The 15,798-nt window shown below is 44.9% G+C and overlaps 1 protein-coding gene across 1 annotated transcript; it reads right to left on the reverse strand.

Annotated features, from left to right (window-relative positions):
• Positions 1 to 176: 176 nt before the first annotated feature.
• On the reverse strand, positions 177 to 4,105 carry LOC121721210 (amine sulfotransferase-like). Its single transcript, XM_042107948.1, has 6 exons — positions 4,075 to 4,105; positions 2,438 to 2,652; positions 2,052 to 2,178; positions 1,679 to 1,773; positions 1,390 to 1,525; positions 177 to 1,265 (listed from the first exon to the last, which is right to left on the reverse strand). Exons 2-6 carry the CDS (start codon positions 2,639 to 2,641, stop codon positions 1,135 to 1,137), a joined length of 693 nt encoding a protein of 230 aa, XP_041963882.1. The 5' UTR covers positions 2,642 to 2,652; positions 4,075 to 4,105; the 3' UTR covers positions 177 to 1,134.
• Positions 4,106 to 15,798: the final 11,693 nt, after the last annotated feature.

Consider the following 15,798-nt stretch of genomic DNA (forward strand, 5'->3'; position numbering starts at 1 on the left):
GGCCGCAACAAGCATGCATTTAAAAATCTCACTAGACCATGTTTACTCTGAATGATTTCGGACTTTGACGCAATTGGATAACACTACGACCAATGCGTACTGTCCTCCAACGTTGCAGCGCTGTCTTCATCAGTTTAGCTGGTTCCCCGGAATGTTGGGGTAAAAGTGACGTGCATCATTGCTCCTTGCCAGAGTGTCTCGCAGAGACAATTCCATTGTGCTCTCGCGAGAACTCTGGATTTCCAGGGTAGCTTTATCGTGGATCTAAACAGAAATAAACTGAATAGAAAACCAATTACAAAATATAAATGCATCAGAATGCCCACTCTAATAGCATGTGCATCATAGATAATGCCCAAAGCAATGTTATCCATGGTAGCTTGAGCAGTACAGTAAATTCATTCTCTAGAGAGACCCTGTAAGGCCATTGAAGGCATCACAAGATGTTGCTTCTGCCAGGGCTGATCAGGTCATCCTGTTCAGTGTGATCAGGGTTGTGCGTTAGTGTCCTCAGTGGGCTAGGTACAGAATGTTAAGACCTCTGGCTGAATAATGCTACTTGTGATACTGATGTTACAGTGCTACAACATCACCAACAGAGGGCAGATGCCAGTTGCCAGGAGAAAAAAACCCATTATGTAGCCTACTTTACATCCGATAGATAGCAAAAGTCATCAGAGCAGATCAAATGATTAATAATGAATAATAAACATAATGCTCCAATGATCCAGATGCCTGTTAAATCACAATTCTAATTCTTATGATTGTAAAGTCTCATGCAATAGTGATGTAGTCAGCAGTTGAATGACAGGTGTTTGTCTAAAACCACAGAATATTACAAGAGCTGCAACTGCTAGGTTAACAATACTTGAATTGTTAGTTTTGATTTAATAACAGCTGTGATTACCACTGATCATGTCATACTGCAAAAAATCAGATATTGCGTATATAAAATTATCACACCTACTTAGTGACATTGGTGCTATAAACATGGTGCCTATAAGAACAGGTAGACAAATACAACAATTATGTCATATATGTTGTGCCTGTCCTGTTCACACCCAAAAGGAATTTTTACATTTCAGAGATCTTCAAACTCCTCATTGTAATGCATGTCCACAGGGCCTGAGGTCATCACTTCTGGCATGACCTCGGACATGTCCCATTTAAATGAAAGGGGGACGCCCTCATCTTCTCCTGAAACACCTTATCAAATCGCTCACTCTGGGCAACACTGAACAGGTTTTTCCAATCGCCAATCGTCCCTGGTGACACACAGAGGAAGGAGACGCTTTTCGTATTTCGTAAAGAGGATGTTAAGAGGAATGTACAGATTTTTTGCACTATATGAATTAGAATTAATTAATTCATCTGAATTAATAAGCCCACCTTTCCTCATGAATGATCCCCTCTTCTGGTTAATGACTGTATCAGGTATCTGTCTGTAGTTAGCGCACGGGTTCTGCATCATGTTGTGGAACTTGGCATGCTCCACCACGTCAGCATCTGGCTGTCGGTGAGCTCTCTGCCAGGAAAGAACACACTCTCTGTACCACTGACACCTCACTTCTGGCACTGAGCACATGACCAAACGTATGACTAATATTTGGATTACATATTCTTTAACATGGTCATGTCAGTCTGAATGGTTTGTAGAAGGAATGTGGTAATGCCATACCTGAATCATGTCCTCATATGTTACATACAAGATTTTCATGTCATCCCTGTGTGAGTAATAGGTTTTGATGTGCTCAAACCAAGTATTGCCATACACTAGAAAGAGAGACATGTTGATTAAACTCGACAATAACCTAGTTATTGTGCTCACCTAACTCAGAAGTTTGAAGGTTCATCACCAATTCATCACTTCATATCACTAACACAATGTTCTTTAAAAAGAAAATGACAATGGCTGCCAAAACACATCACTAGCATAATTATTATTATTTTTAAAAATCAGACAAACTACTTACAATGGCTGCCAAAACACTTTGTAAGCAGTGCTGAGGTGGCCCTGGTTACAGTTTATATGTTTACAGTATTGTTCCTACCTCTTCCATCCAAAAACCTTTCAAAGAAGTCACTGAAGTCCTTAGGAGTCTCCAGCATTGCTGCACAGTGGTGGAAGTGGTAATATGACACCAGGACGTCTTTTGGATTCCTCGCCACATAAATGATCTGAAGAGACAGCAAGAAATGCTGAAACAGTGAACTGACTTAGTGAGTGTGTAACTACAGTATGTAGTAGCACTGCAATTACACAGTCATGCTAATAAAGTAGCATTGAATTTGAAAATTACACATAACTCTGTGATATACAGTTCCGATAGCACTCAAGTACATTTTCTGTTTCTGTGGGAGTCGAAATTTGTGTTCATAGAAAAATAACAAAACTCATGTAATTCAACAGAAAGTGGTTTGACCACATGGCCCACACCTTGGCCCTCTTCTGCCTGAGGCCGGTTGTGATGAGCTCGTATGGCAGGTGCGTCACGCGCAGGCGAGGAGAAGACAGAGGAGCCCCGACAAATGCCATCTCGCTCCCCTGCACCTCGATCCAGGGCATGCGCTCAGAGTTTGACTGACCTGAGGATGCCTTGACTTTGCCCTTCGACTCGATGAGGAGGATGATCTGTTGCATCCATATGGTTCCTGGGCCAGAGGAGTGCAGAAAGACAGCATAAGTGAAAGGCTAAATAAAAGCCTTATATGGGATGGACATTTTTAGGCTTTCCCCCCAAATATTGCACTGTTCCCACCTAGTTTGGCCTATCATCAAATGCTTGACCTCTTTAGAAAGCTGAGACCCTGTAGTGTCTTAGATAACAATCAGAATAGCTCTGTGAAGTACTGGCACAGAGCTACAGTGGCTAGAATATATATATTTTTTTCTGCTGGATAACAAGCATCTCTGAACTGACCACATTTCAGCCCTCTATCACTTGATATGACTTAGAAACACAGAGCACTAGCACCAGGTCTTGTGAAGCTTTAAGCAAAAGTAAAGATCAATATAGAATAAAAAATGAGTACTTTACACCATTATTTGTCTAGGTATGCTCATGCGTTTTGTAAAATGCCCTATGGAAACTTCCCATAGGACTTTTTGGTTACCCAAAATGCATACAATGACAATAAAAGCCTTACTGTGTGGCAACCTCTTGGCATAGAAGCATAATCCTGGTCTCAAATGAAAGGTAACACTCTGAGGTTTCTTGTAGACTATTAGGATTGTATGTCAGGTTCTGATATATATCTTTATACAGCTCTGGGTGTGCCGTGGAATACACACTGTTCCATATGGCCACCTTAGGTCTACATGCCACAACTGATGGCCTACCAACTTTTTTCAATATTTTTAAGCTCAAGTCCTTTATTTCATTATTTCAAGAAACTCATGATGTGGCTATATGCTGCAGGAGTTTAATTTATGCCTTTTCACTAGAAAAGTAACACTACCATGCAATTTGCACAAACTTTAGCATAAAACAGAATGGATGGTATTAACCAACAACATATTATCCTCCTCCCCTGCGTATAGGCCACCTTGGGGTATGTGACAAGAAATATGTCCAAATCTCTAATTTTCCAGCTTTGGATTCGATCCACTTCCTAGGGCGAGTTGACACCAGGGATCAAGTTAAAAACCCGATGCGGAATCAACCTAACCTCTGGAGCAGACACAAGACCTACAAGACAAAGGAGGATGTAAGCTGGCGGTAGGCTATTGTTTTGTAGGTTATAGGCCTAATACTACAATTATGGCGGTAATTGGTCAGAGACCATTTTGCAAATGCAAAAATCAGGGAATTGCAATATTGCAAAAGATTTCATGTCTATAAGCAATGTAACAACTCACTGACTTTTTGTTGCAGAGAAGACTTTAGCACAAGAAGTGAAGTGTAAAGCATGGATTATATTGCGCATACACGTCCATGCATCAAGAGAGAGAAACGCACGACGCTCACCTGACAGTAGTGTTAATTTCGTCAGACAAGATGAGAGGAAATATGTTCGTCAACGACCTTTTTTTCATGACTAAGAAGACATGTTTCAAAGCTGCCACCATCATACCTGTGCCGAAGAAAACTGCTCCATCCTGCTTCAATGACTACCGCCCCGTGGCACTGACACCCATCATCATGAAGTGCTTTGAGCGGCTTGTCATGTCACACATCAAATCCATTCTCCCCCCCACCCTGGACCCCTTCCAGTTTGCATACCGAGCCAAACGGTCCACAGAGGATGCAATCTGCTCTGCCCTCCACCCAGCCCTCACCCACCTGGAAAAAAGAGACTCATATGTGAGATTGCTGTTTATAGACTTTTCATATAGACTGCATTCAACACCATAATACCACAACAACTCATCTGCAAACTTAACAAACTGGGACTCAGTACCTACCTCTGCAACTGGCTACTGGACTTCCTCTGTCAGAGGCCTCAAGTAGTACGTGTTGGCAACAATATCTCAAGCAGCATCACACTGAGCACGGGGGCCCCCCAAGGCTGCGTGCTCAGTCCGCAGATTGCATGATGACGCATGACTGCACTGCAACCTACAGCAACAACCACATAGTGAAATTTGCTGACACAACAACTCTGGTGGGTCTCATCACCAAGGGCGACGAGACTCAACACAGGTTGGAGGTCGACCTTCTGACCACGTGGTGCAGGGACAACAACCTCCTGCTGAACGTCAGCAAGACAAAGGAGATTGTTGTTGACTTCCGTAGAGGTCACACCCAACACCTGCCACTGACCATCGACGGTGCTGTGGTGGAGAGAGTGAGCAGCACCAAATTCCTGGGGGTGCACATCAGTGATGAACTTTCCTGGACCACCAACACTGCATCACTGGCGAAGAAAGCTCAGCGCCGCCTGTACTTCCTGCGGAAACTCAGGCGAGCAAGTGCTCCACCAGCCATCATGACCACATTCTACCGAGGCACCATTGAGAGCATCCTCTCCAGCTGTATCGCTGTGTGGGGCGGAAGCTGCACTGAATACAACAGGAAAGCCCTGCAGCGCATAGTGAACACAGCTGGAAGGATTATTGGTGCTTCACTCCCCTCCCTGAAGGACATTTACACCTCCCACCTCACCCGCAAGGCGACCACAATTGTGAGTGATGCAAGTCACCCCGCTCACAATTTGTTTGATCTACTGCCCTCTGGGAAGAGGTACAGAAGCCTGCGCTCCCGCTAGCCTGGCTAGCGCCACCACTTCTCAATGAGACGTGGTCTGGGAACCAAACGTTCATTTTCTCGTATTTGAAAAAAATGCCCAGATCCGTTTATTGGGTGCCACGGATGTCTATCAAATGCGTCTGTGCATAGCTCATCATCGTCTTGCTTTCCCCCCTGTTCTGTGATTGGTTCCCTATCTCAGGCGAAAATTTGCTCCATGGTCTCCAGGCTGCCTTAGCAGCGTGAATCAAATCGCGCGCAAGGCAGCATGGGAACACCCAGGCTACGCTCCCGCATCACCAGGCTGTTAGGATCCTGAACTCTCTCCCCCCTCTCCCCCCCTCCACCCTCAGCTACATAACATCCTGGACTTTTAGACCCACAATGGCTGCCTTGCACTACTCCACTTGCACTACTCCACTTGTACACTTGCACACTTGCAACTTGTTGTTGTTGTCCTGTTGTCCTGAACACTTCTGAACACACTTCTGCTGCTCTTACATAACTTGCACCACTATGCCACTTGCATACTTAGGTCAAACAAAACTACCTCAGCCATTTATTGGCCTGACTTTTGCACTATTATATTGACTGTCTACTGTATGCACAATTTCTACCAAATTTTGCTGCTCTTATTTCTTCTTTGTATGTGCCTTCTTATTTTTACTTTTATATTGTTTACTTGAATGTTATGTTTGTCTGTGGACCTAATTGGTAAAATATGTCTTGTCTCCACCGTGGGATAGTAGGAAACGCAATTTCGATCTCTTTGTATGTCTTGACATGTGAAGAAATTGACAATAAAGCAGACTTTGACTTTGACTTTGACGAGACTGCACTAATGTCCTGAAACACTGACTAAGACTATCTTAAGATGCATTATTGTTGACGAAAAAAGACGAGACTAAAATGTTTTACATGAAATAAAAACTAAGATAAAATCTCTCTTCATTTTCGTCTACAAAATGATAAGACAGAATATCTAGCTGTTATGTTTTCAAAATATTCCGAATGAGTTCATACGTTCAGCTTTCCTGTAGGCTAGTCTACGTGCTTGCTGCAACCCTGTGGCTGCAACACGAAACTACATGGAACAAGAACACTGCAATTTCTGCCAGAGCCACAATGCTACATACCCAGAAGTTGAAGCTTCTCTCATACAAATTAACATCCCCCAGAATGTCCATACAAAAATGTTCATCATGTAATGTCAACTATTTAACTACTTAGACTGATGATGCAAAGTTTGCTAGCAAGTAAGCTAATATGGAAAGTTCGCTAGCAAGTAAGCTATGGCTAAGATGGAGAGTCTGTTTGGAAAATGTGTTGTTTTTGGGCGCATATCGCCATCTAGCGAGGCGGAGTAAAACATTAATACTTTGGCCTATGACAATGTTTCTCAAACTTTTTCAGTTTCAGGACCACTTAACTAACCCTAGCTAAAAAAAAAAAGATTAGACCTATTTCAACAATAGCCTATAATTAGTCTACACAATAGGCCTACTCACTGAACCACCTTGCTTATTGTCTTTGCACTTTGCTTATTGTGTGGATTCATACTGTATGATTTAAACTCGCATATCTTACATAGACAGTGTTGCAGAACTGTTTTTACATACAAGTTGGTTCAATGTTGCAAACAACTCATCTATATTATATTTTACCACGTCTGCTCGCGGACTACTTGGGATAGCTTGCGGACCACCAGTGATCCCCGGACCACACTTTGAGAAACACTGGTCTACGAATATGACAGTGGTCCAGTCAAATCTTTTACTGTCTATGGTCAAATCCCAGCCGAGCTATAACTGTAGCTCGACTTACCTGTGCATGTAAACATACTGACTGACAAAAAATCTGAATGAGAAATTATAACAGACGAGTAGCCCTGTGGACACACAATATTGTTTGAAAATGGAGATGTGTGAAACATTATTTGACTCAAATGGTAATCAGAAATAATTTGTTATTAAAAAAAAAGACTAAAATGTGTTGACTAAAACTGACTAAGACTAAGATACCTTTAGTTTTCTTTTGACTAAAACTAGACTAAAATGACGAGACTTTTAGTCGACTAAAACTTGACTAACAAAAATGATATTTGAATGACTAAATATGACAAAGACTAAAAAGGACATTTCGTCACAAGACTAAGACTAAGACTAAATTAAAAATAGGTGACAAAATTAACACTACCTGACAGGTTCTCCCTCCGGATCTCTTCATCCGCGTCTTCATGGGCATTCATTTCGAGTTCGGCTAAAAGTGCAGGGTTTTTGTGGAAGCTGGACTCAAAATTATTTTATAGAGGAGGTTGCAATGACGACTACGGATCCTGTGAATGTCTCGTCTAAAGATGTGGTGTGAAGCCGTTGTTGTGTCCAACACACGTTAAACTCGGGCAATTTAAAAGAGACACTGTACTGCGACTGATGATTAACTCTTTTTGCAAGCAAAGCGGCTGGTGGCTATTTACAAAGATTATAACTGATTTTCCAATACAACTGTTGTCACTTGAAACCAATAAAGTTACCCTGACCTCAGAAGCTCAGTGGACCGAGTCGCATAAAGTTAGCCTGACCTGAGAAGCTCAATTGACCGAGTCGCATAAAGTTACCCTGACCTGAGAAGCTCAATGGACCGAGTCGTCTCTGGACTTGCTATCCTCAATTGGTCGGAAAATGCAGCTGATATAGGCCTAAGTAAGCATCTTTTTTTATTTTTATGTATTTGGGCTTAGGCCTTTGTGTGTGCTGCCATAGCAATGAGTTACAGTGTCCGTGGTCCTTAAAACTGGGTGTCGCCAAAATGATGGGAGGGGTCGCAAAATTATTTCTCTAAACGTTTTTAAACAAACATGTTGATCTGGGATATTCAGTAGCCCTATAGGCTTACAATTCAGTGTTTCCTTAAAGTACCTCCGAAAGTGGATGCTCTGTTAATGCAGTTCTTTAGGCCTCTTGCAATGATAAACTCGAAGATGCAGTGCGAGCTACCAGTGACAGAACAGAACATGATGTAGCCTTCTTTTGCCACGTGTGCGCAGTTATTGAATGAGTGCTTGTTATGCATTCAAACATAATTACAGCTTTTTACAACTGTTTAGGCCTACACAGGTTTTCAAAACTCTGTGTCTATTTTTCAAAACTCCACACACAAAACCCACAATTGCTCAAACAAAATGCAAAATGCCTCAAATCTCCAGCAAAATGGCACACAACTTTAAAGCAAACAGTCGCCTCACATTACAAACACTTTTGTCATAATATGACATTTTGGATACATCGTGTAGCCTACACACTGTTGCTCAGAACCTAAAGCTCTTCTGTCTTCCATAAGCTTTATACGTATTTCCATAGAAGACTGAAAGTTATGTTTATCTACAGAGAAGTTGAAATATACAGTAAAAATGCAAGCAACATTGAAACCAAAAATAGTGATTTTCCCCCAAATAATTTGCTGTTGTGAATACAGTATTTTACATCAAGCAAGAAAACAAAGCAATATACAATGACCACTAGAATAGATGTACATGGAGTTTTGAAAAAGCTGGTCATTTGGTGGTAATTATGGTAAACATACATTTTCAGAATGAAGTTATCTTTGCTATCATGCAGTTAACAAGCATATTTTACCAAAATGTGCTATATACTAGCCTGGCCACGCCCATCGTTCTCCTTTCAGGGGGATACTAGTCTGGACCATCAGGGGCGCCGGAACGAGTTTCAAAGTGCAGGGGCCAGATAACGAACCCCCCCCCCCCAAAAAAAAAAAAAAATCGCCTGCGCTGTATTTTGCGCTGTGTTTGTTTCTTGCGCAAACAAAATGTGTGCGTTCGTAATAGCCTGCGTAATTCTGCTTCATAAAGTTGAACAAACACATGCGGTCATTTTACAGATAAATATTGTAATAAATCTGCTGGGTAGGAAAAGGTCCCCCTCTAGCGACCCCCTTTGTCCCTTCCCCCAGGTAGACAACTCAGAGAATGTGTAGACCCCACACCACCACGGACGGTACAAAAGTAGCTTTATTTATTTCCACAGGCACAGCCAGGCAGCTCCGGACATTATAATTAATCAACTGACATGATTTGGGGGATCCTCACTCCCAATCCGTGCAAAACAGCAATCCAATAAAACACAGCAATTCATAAACACCACAAAGAGGAAAACATCTCCATTCGGGTATCACAGCACACCTTTCCAGTGTTCTCAATAAAAGGTTCCCCGCAACCCTGTCACTAATAAATTATGTTGCACAAAAGCTACCCGACTTTCAATTATAAAAACAGACACAGATACATATTAGTCAAATGAGAGTTATTAAAAGGGAGACTTCCCTGCTCCCTGAGACCCTCCCCTGGGGGCCTGATGGCAAGGGACAGCGAATCGAACTTTCAGGTGGCCAGCGAGGTTCCAGTATGTAAATTCCCGTGTGTAAGTTCCAGTATGTAGTTCCAGTGTGAAAGTTCTAGTCTGTAATTCCAGTATGAAAGTTCTGAGGAGTTCGTGCAGGGGCTCACGAGTCCAGTAGTCCAACTCGCCCGCCAGTCGCGGCGTTGGTCTAGGTTTTAACAAAGGCTTATACTAAGATTTCCTCCCCCCCTACAGCTATCTTCACTGGCGGCGATCCTACTGACCGCGACCAGCACAATTCGTACCCGGTTTTGACCAACGCTCCCCCAGCGTTTCGCCTGGACGCTCCAGATCAACCTTGGACTCTCTCTCCCGCACGTTGCTCCTCTGCATGCTCATATTGTCTCCTACCCAGGTGAGTCCAATTAGGGCAATTAGGCATCAAACGCTCCCTCATTATCTCCAGGCATTGCCCCCTCAGTTCACCACACTTCTCCCTCCCTAATGAAAAGACTCGTCCCCGAGTCAGTCTGATCCTAGCTGAAAATCATTAGTCCAGGCAGGTCGCCGCCTATCCCGACGTGGACGTGCTGGTGCCGTGAGGGCGGGATGGGCCCCATCACCCATCCCCACCTCACTGGCTCCCTCTGGGTCCTGCCCGCTGGTTTCAGAACCTGGCTCGGTAGGCCAGCCTCCATTCCCCTCCTGTGCTTGCTGCTCTGAAACAGCTACAGCCGCTGCCGCCTCCAGCAACGTTCCAGCCACGGGAGACGTACTTAATGGCACATCCCCCTCAGCATCATCCCCATCAGGCTGCATTCCTCCTGTGGCCTGACTGGCCTGGGATGCTGATGAGGCAGGTCGGTCATTGGGTACTGTGTTGTCCCTTGGGGTTTCCGATGGCTCCCCTGAAGCAGACAGACGAACAAAAGGTTTCAGTCGGTTAAAATGTACTATCATTTCAGGACCCCCTTCAGGCAAAACCAACTTATAGAGCACATTTGAAATGGATCCCAACACTTTATATGGGCCTTTATAACGCCTCTGCAATTTTGGACAACGACCCCTCTTCCTGGCTTTATTTTGGACCCACACCAACTCCCCGATAGTGTAGTACTGATGGTTGACTTTGAAATCAAATGCAGCCTTCTGCTGCACTGAAGCCCTGTCTTGATGTCTCTTCACTGCGTCAACCACTGTAGATAATGTGTCAGTAAGCCCCGCCACATAATCAGTCACTGCAGAGAACCTTTTCCTATGGCCTGTGTCCCACATCACATCCACAGGAAGGATTATCTCCCGCCCAAACAATACCTTATGCGGTGTGAACCCAGTGGAGGCGTGAACACTACTCCTGTAGGCCATGAGCACATAGGGTAACAATACATCCCAATTACACTGGTTGTCCTCTACAAACAATGCCAACATGGACAACAGGGTGCGATTAAACCTCTCAACCATCCCATTCGATTCAGGGTGGTAGGGAGATGTTCGTGTCTTATGTATACAGAGCAATTGACAAACCTCTTTGAACAGTATGGACTCAAAATTTCTCCCTTGATCAGAATGGATGCTGCGTGGAGCCCCAAACCGACACACCCACTGTTCTACCAGGACCCGTGCCACAGATTTTGCTTCCTGATTTGGCAGCGCGTAAGCTTCGGTCCATTTGGAGAAGTAGTCACCCACTACTAAAATGTATTTATTTTTATCTAGAGTTTCGGGCAAGGGACCCAATATATCCACTGCAATGCGCTCTAGCGGTCGAAATGTAGCAGAAGGGTTCAAGGGGGCCCTAGGAGAAGGCCCTTGCGACTTACGAGAGGCACAGTCCGGGCATGCTCTACAAAACTGCCGAACATCCCCAAACCATCCAGGCCAATAAAAACGATCTTTAACTTTAGCCTGCAGTTTTTGAATCCCTAAGTGGGCCCCAAACACACTACTATGCAGCATTTGCAGTGCAGCCTGCACCATCGTGCGGGGAAGTACCACCTGAGTACCTGAGGAGGCTGCATCAGAATATGTAGGTGGCACCCGGACCAAGCGTTGCCCTTGTACTTGAAGCTTATCCCATACCGTCAGATATTTCTGCAGCTCGGGGTGATGCTGCCCCACATCCACCCCTCCCTGCGGATCCGATTTTAATTTAATAATTAAAGTGATTTCCGGGTCATCCTTCTGCGCTTGAGTCAATTCATCCCCTGGACTCAGCCCTACACTCCCTGTCTGGGTCTGAGCCTCCACTCTAACTGTACAAATATTCTCCGTAGGAATTTTCTGTTTCTCTAGAGAACCACTAGGAAGACTTGTCATAGTCCAGGTCTCAGATAAAGGTAAGGGCCTGCGAGACAACGCATCCGCATTGGTGTGTAATTTGCCAGGCCGGTGTATGATTTTATAGTGAAACGCTGCCAGCTGCTCCACCCATCGAGCCAATTGTCCTTCAAGGCCCTGGAAATTATGTAGCCATCTTAGTGAGCTATGGTCAGTACGTAAAATAAATTCTTTACCTAGTAGATAATGTTTAAAATGTTTAGTAAAAACCACCATGCTCAACAACTCTTTTTTTGTGGCCGCATATTTTCTCTCCTCTTTCGTTAGTGCTCTACTGGCATATGCCACTACCCTCTCCATACCCCCATCCCCTTCCTGCGACAACACTGCCCCAATACCAAAATCACTTGCGTCTGTATCCAAAATGAACGGTTTTTTGGGATCTGGATATGCTAAAACTGGGGCCGTAATCAGATTTGTTTTTAATTGCCGAAAAGCCTCTTCACATGAATGGTCCCACTTGTACTTTCTTCCCTTTTCAGTAAGTTGATGTAATGGTCTCGCTATCTGTGCAAAATCCTTAATGAAGCGGCGATAATACGACGCCAAACCAAGAAAACTTTTAATTTCTGTTTGAGTTTTTGGAACCGGCCAGCTCCTCACGGCCTCTACTTTCGAGGGGTCAGCCATAATCCCCTGAGCTGAAATAACGTGCCCCAGATAGCGTACCTCTGTCGCAAATAAATTGCATTTACCAGGCTTCACCTTTAAATTAGCTTGACCCAACTTTAAGAGAACCTCATCCAGTCTGCGCAGCTGTTCGTCAAATGTCCGGCCAAAACAAATAATATCGTCCAAATAGACTAAACATGTTGACCACTGCAAATCAGCCAGCACCAAGTCCATCAAACGCTGGAACGTGCTGGGTGAGTTGCAGAGGCCAAAACTCAGCACATTAAACTCAAATAACCCCTGTCTGGTAATAAACGCAGTCTTTGGTTTATCACAAGGGTCAACCTCGACCTGCCAGTAGCCACTGGCCAGGTCGAGGGTGGAAAACCATTGAGCATTTGCCAGACTGTCCAACGCATCGTCGATCCTCGGCAGAGGGTAAGCATCCTTTACTGTGACTTCGTTCAATTTACGGTAGTCCACGCAGAAGCGCAGACTACCGTCCTTTTTTCTGACCGGGACTACTGGGGCAGCCCAGGGACTACATGAAGGGCGTATGATGTCATTATCCAGCATCTGTTTGATATGATCTGAGACCTCCTGTTGTAAGTGTAGGGGTACCCGGCGCGGGGGCATTTTAATTGGTCTAGCATTTCCAGTATCGATCTGATGCTGCGTCCTATGAGTCCTCCCCAAATCGTTATCATTTTGGCTAAAAACCCCACTATGACGCTGGAGTAACTCTCGCACGGATTTTAACTCTGCTGGAGAGAGCTGTTTTTCCACCAGCCCAAGCTTGGAAAAGAGAGTCTCCACAGACCAACCATTATTCGCTGGTACGGTATGGTCTTCTATAGTTACATCGGTATACATAGTGCCCACCTTCATACCCTTCTTCAAAATACAAGGCTCCTCAGTCACATTTATAACCCTCACTGGTACCCTCCCCTGCTGAGCTCTACAAACCACCCGCGCCACCATCAAATCACAATAGGAGGACAGGGAATCAGACGGCTCCAGCAGCCCGACCGGCTAAGAGTCCCTCTACCGCCCCTGAAATAATTGCTTCCGAGCGTGGTCCCACCACAGTATCAGTCTGTACAGTCACCAATTTCGGCTGACTAGCCTCATTCATAGATATCAGTGGTAATTTCTTCCCCATCAAACAGCAACATTTATTAGCCAGATCGACTACAGCCCCATATTTTGTCAGGAAATCAATCCCCAGCAAGATCTCAGTCGACACATCAACCACTAAAAACTCCACGACCAGAGCCAATGAGTCGAATTGACAGATAGTTTGCCACCTCCCCACTACACACATATCACTCCCATTTGCAGCTGAGGCTGTCCCCTGATACCCTGTTAACTCCCCCATCCCCTTTGTTATCTGTAACCACCTGTGCTTAGGGATGATGGAGACTTGAGCCCCAGTATCTACCAAAATATGCACTAAACACCCACCTATTTTTGCATTGAGGTAGATTCCTGGGCTATCCAGATGATTGTAGGCCAGTCTTGCAGATCTGCAGAAAGGGGCGGGCATGTGGCCCATTACACCCACCCCTTCTAGTTTCCCTGCAGGTAGGGGCAATTACGACGCAGGTGCCTAGTGCACCCACACTCCCAGCACGCGTCCCTCTCCCGTGCTGCTGTTGCACGTTCAGGTATGTTAGTCTGGCCACGCCTCCCCAAGTCATCGTTGCGATTTCGCGTCACTCTATTGCTCACAGGGGCCTGCAGAGATGCCACACTATGCTGAAGGGTTTTAACTTCTTGTCTTAAACCCTCTACCACTCCCAGCAAAAGCTCCATTTGTTTATCGCTAGGAGATTTTTCAACCACTGCTCGCACCCTGGTATCATGACCGATTTGAGACATTTCCAAACTCTTTATCAATTCCAACTCAGCCGCTATATTAATGGCCTCTTCCAATGTGTTAGGTTTTTGACTACGGAGGTGTATTCTCAAATCGCCACTCCCCACATGTTCAACAAAGTGGTCTCGGGCGAACATATCACGAGTGACATTATCTGCCAAAGGGTAAGCTTTATAAATGAGACGGCGCAAGGCTGTACCAAAATCTCGGGCTGACTCGTTTGGTAAACGTCTACGAGACAAAAAGTTAGCCCTATTCCAGTCTTCGCTATTGCACGGTTCAAAGCATCTACCCAGTGCTTCTTTTAAACTCACATAGTCATTACGGGCAGTGGAGTGTAACCCTGAATACAGCTCTCTAGCGCGGCCCGACAACAGGAGGGACATAAACTTCATTTTTAAAGCGTCATCCCACCCATTCACCTCAGCGGCTACTTCGAATTGTGCCACCCAGTCGGACCACTCCCGGCTAGTACCCGTGAAAGTTTCAGGCATGAACACTGGGCGAGATGTTCGTGTTGCTGGATTACTGCCCGATGGTACCGATGGTTCTACGCTCTCTGAGTCAGACATCATCCCACCGCTGCCACCAGTGTAATAAATCTGCTGGGTAGGAAAAGGTCCCCCTCTAGCGACCCCCTTTGTCCCTTCCCCCAGGTAGACAACTCAGAGAATGTGTAGACCCCACACCACCACGGACGGTACAAAAGTAGCTTTATTTATTTCCACAGGCACAGCCAGGCAGCTCCGGACATTATAATTAATCAACTGACATGATTTGGGGGATCCTCACTCCCAATCCGTGCAAAACAGCAATCCAATAAAACACAGCAATTCATAAACACCACAAAGAGGAAAACATCTCCATTCGGGTATCACAGCACACCTTTCCAGTGTTCTCAATAAAAGGTTCCCCGCAACCCTGTCACTAATAAATTATGTTGCACAAAAGCTACCCGACTTTCAATTATAAAAACAGACACAGATACATATTAGTCAAATGAGAGTTATTAAAAGGGAGACTTCCCTGCTCCCTGAGACCCTCCCCTGGGGGCCTGATGGCAAGGGACAGCGAATCGAACTTTCAGGTGGCCAGCGAGGTTCCAGTATGTAAATTCCCGTGTGTAAGTTCCAGTATGTAGTTCCAGTGTGAAAGTTCTAGTCTGTAATTCCAGTATGAAAGTTCTGAGGAGTTCGTGCAGGGGCTCACGAGTCCAGTAGTCCAACTCGCCCGCCAGTCGCGGCGTTGGTCTAGGTTTTAACAAAGGCTTATACTAAGATTTCCTCCCCCCCTACAGCTATCTTCACTGGCGGCGATCCTACTGACCGCGACCAGCACAATTCGTACCCGGTTTTGACCAACGCTCCCCCAGCGTTTCGCCTGGACGCTCCAGATCAACCTTGGACTCTCTCTCCCGCACGTTGCT

Source organism: Alosa sapidissima, chromosome 10 (assembly GCF_018492685.1).
Source record: "Alosa sapidissima isolate fAloSap1 chromosome 10, fAloSap1.pri, whole genome shotgun sequence".
Lineage (NCBI taxonomy): Eukaryota > Metazoa > Chordata > Actinopteri > Clupeiformes > Clupeidae > Alosa > Alosa sapidissima.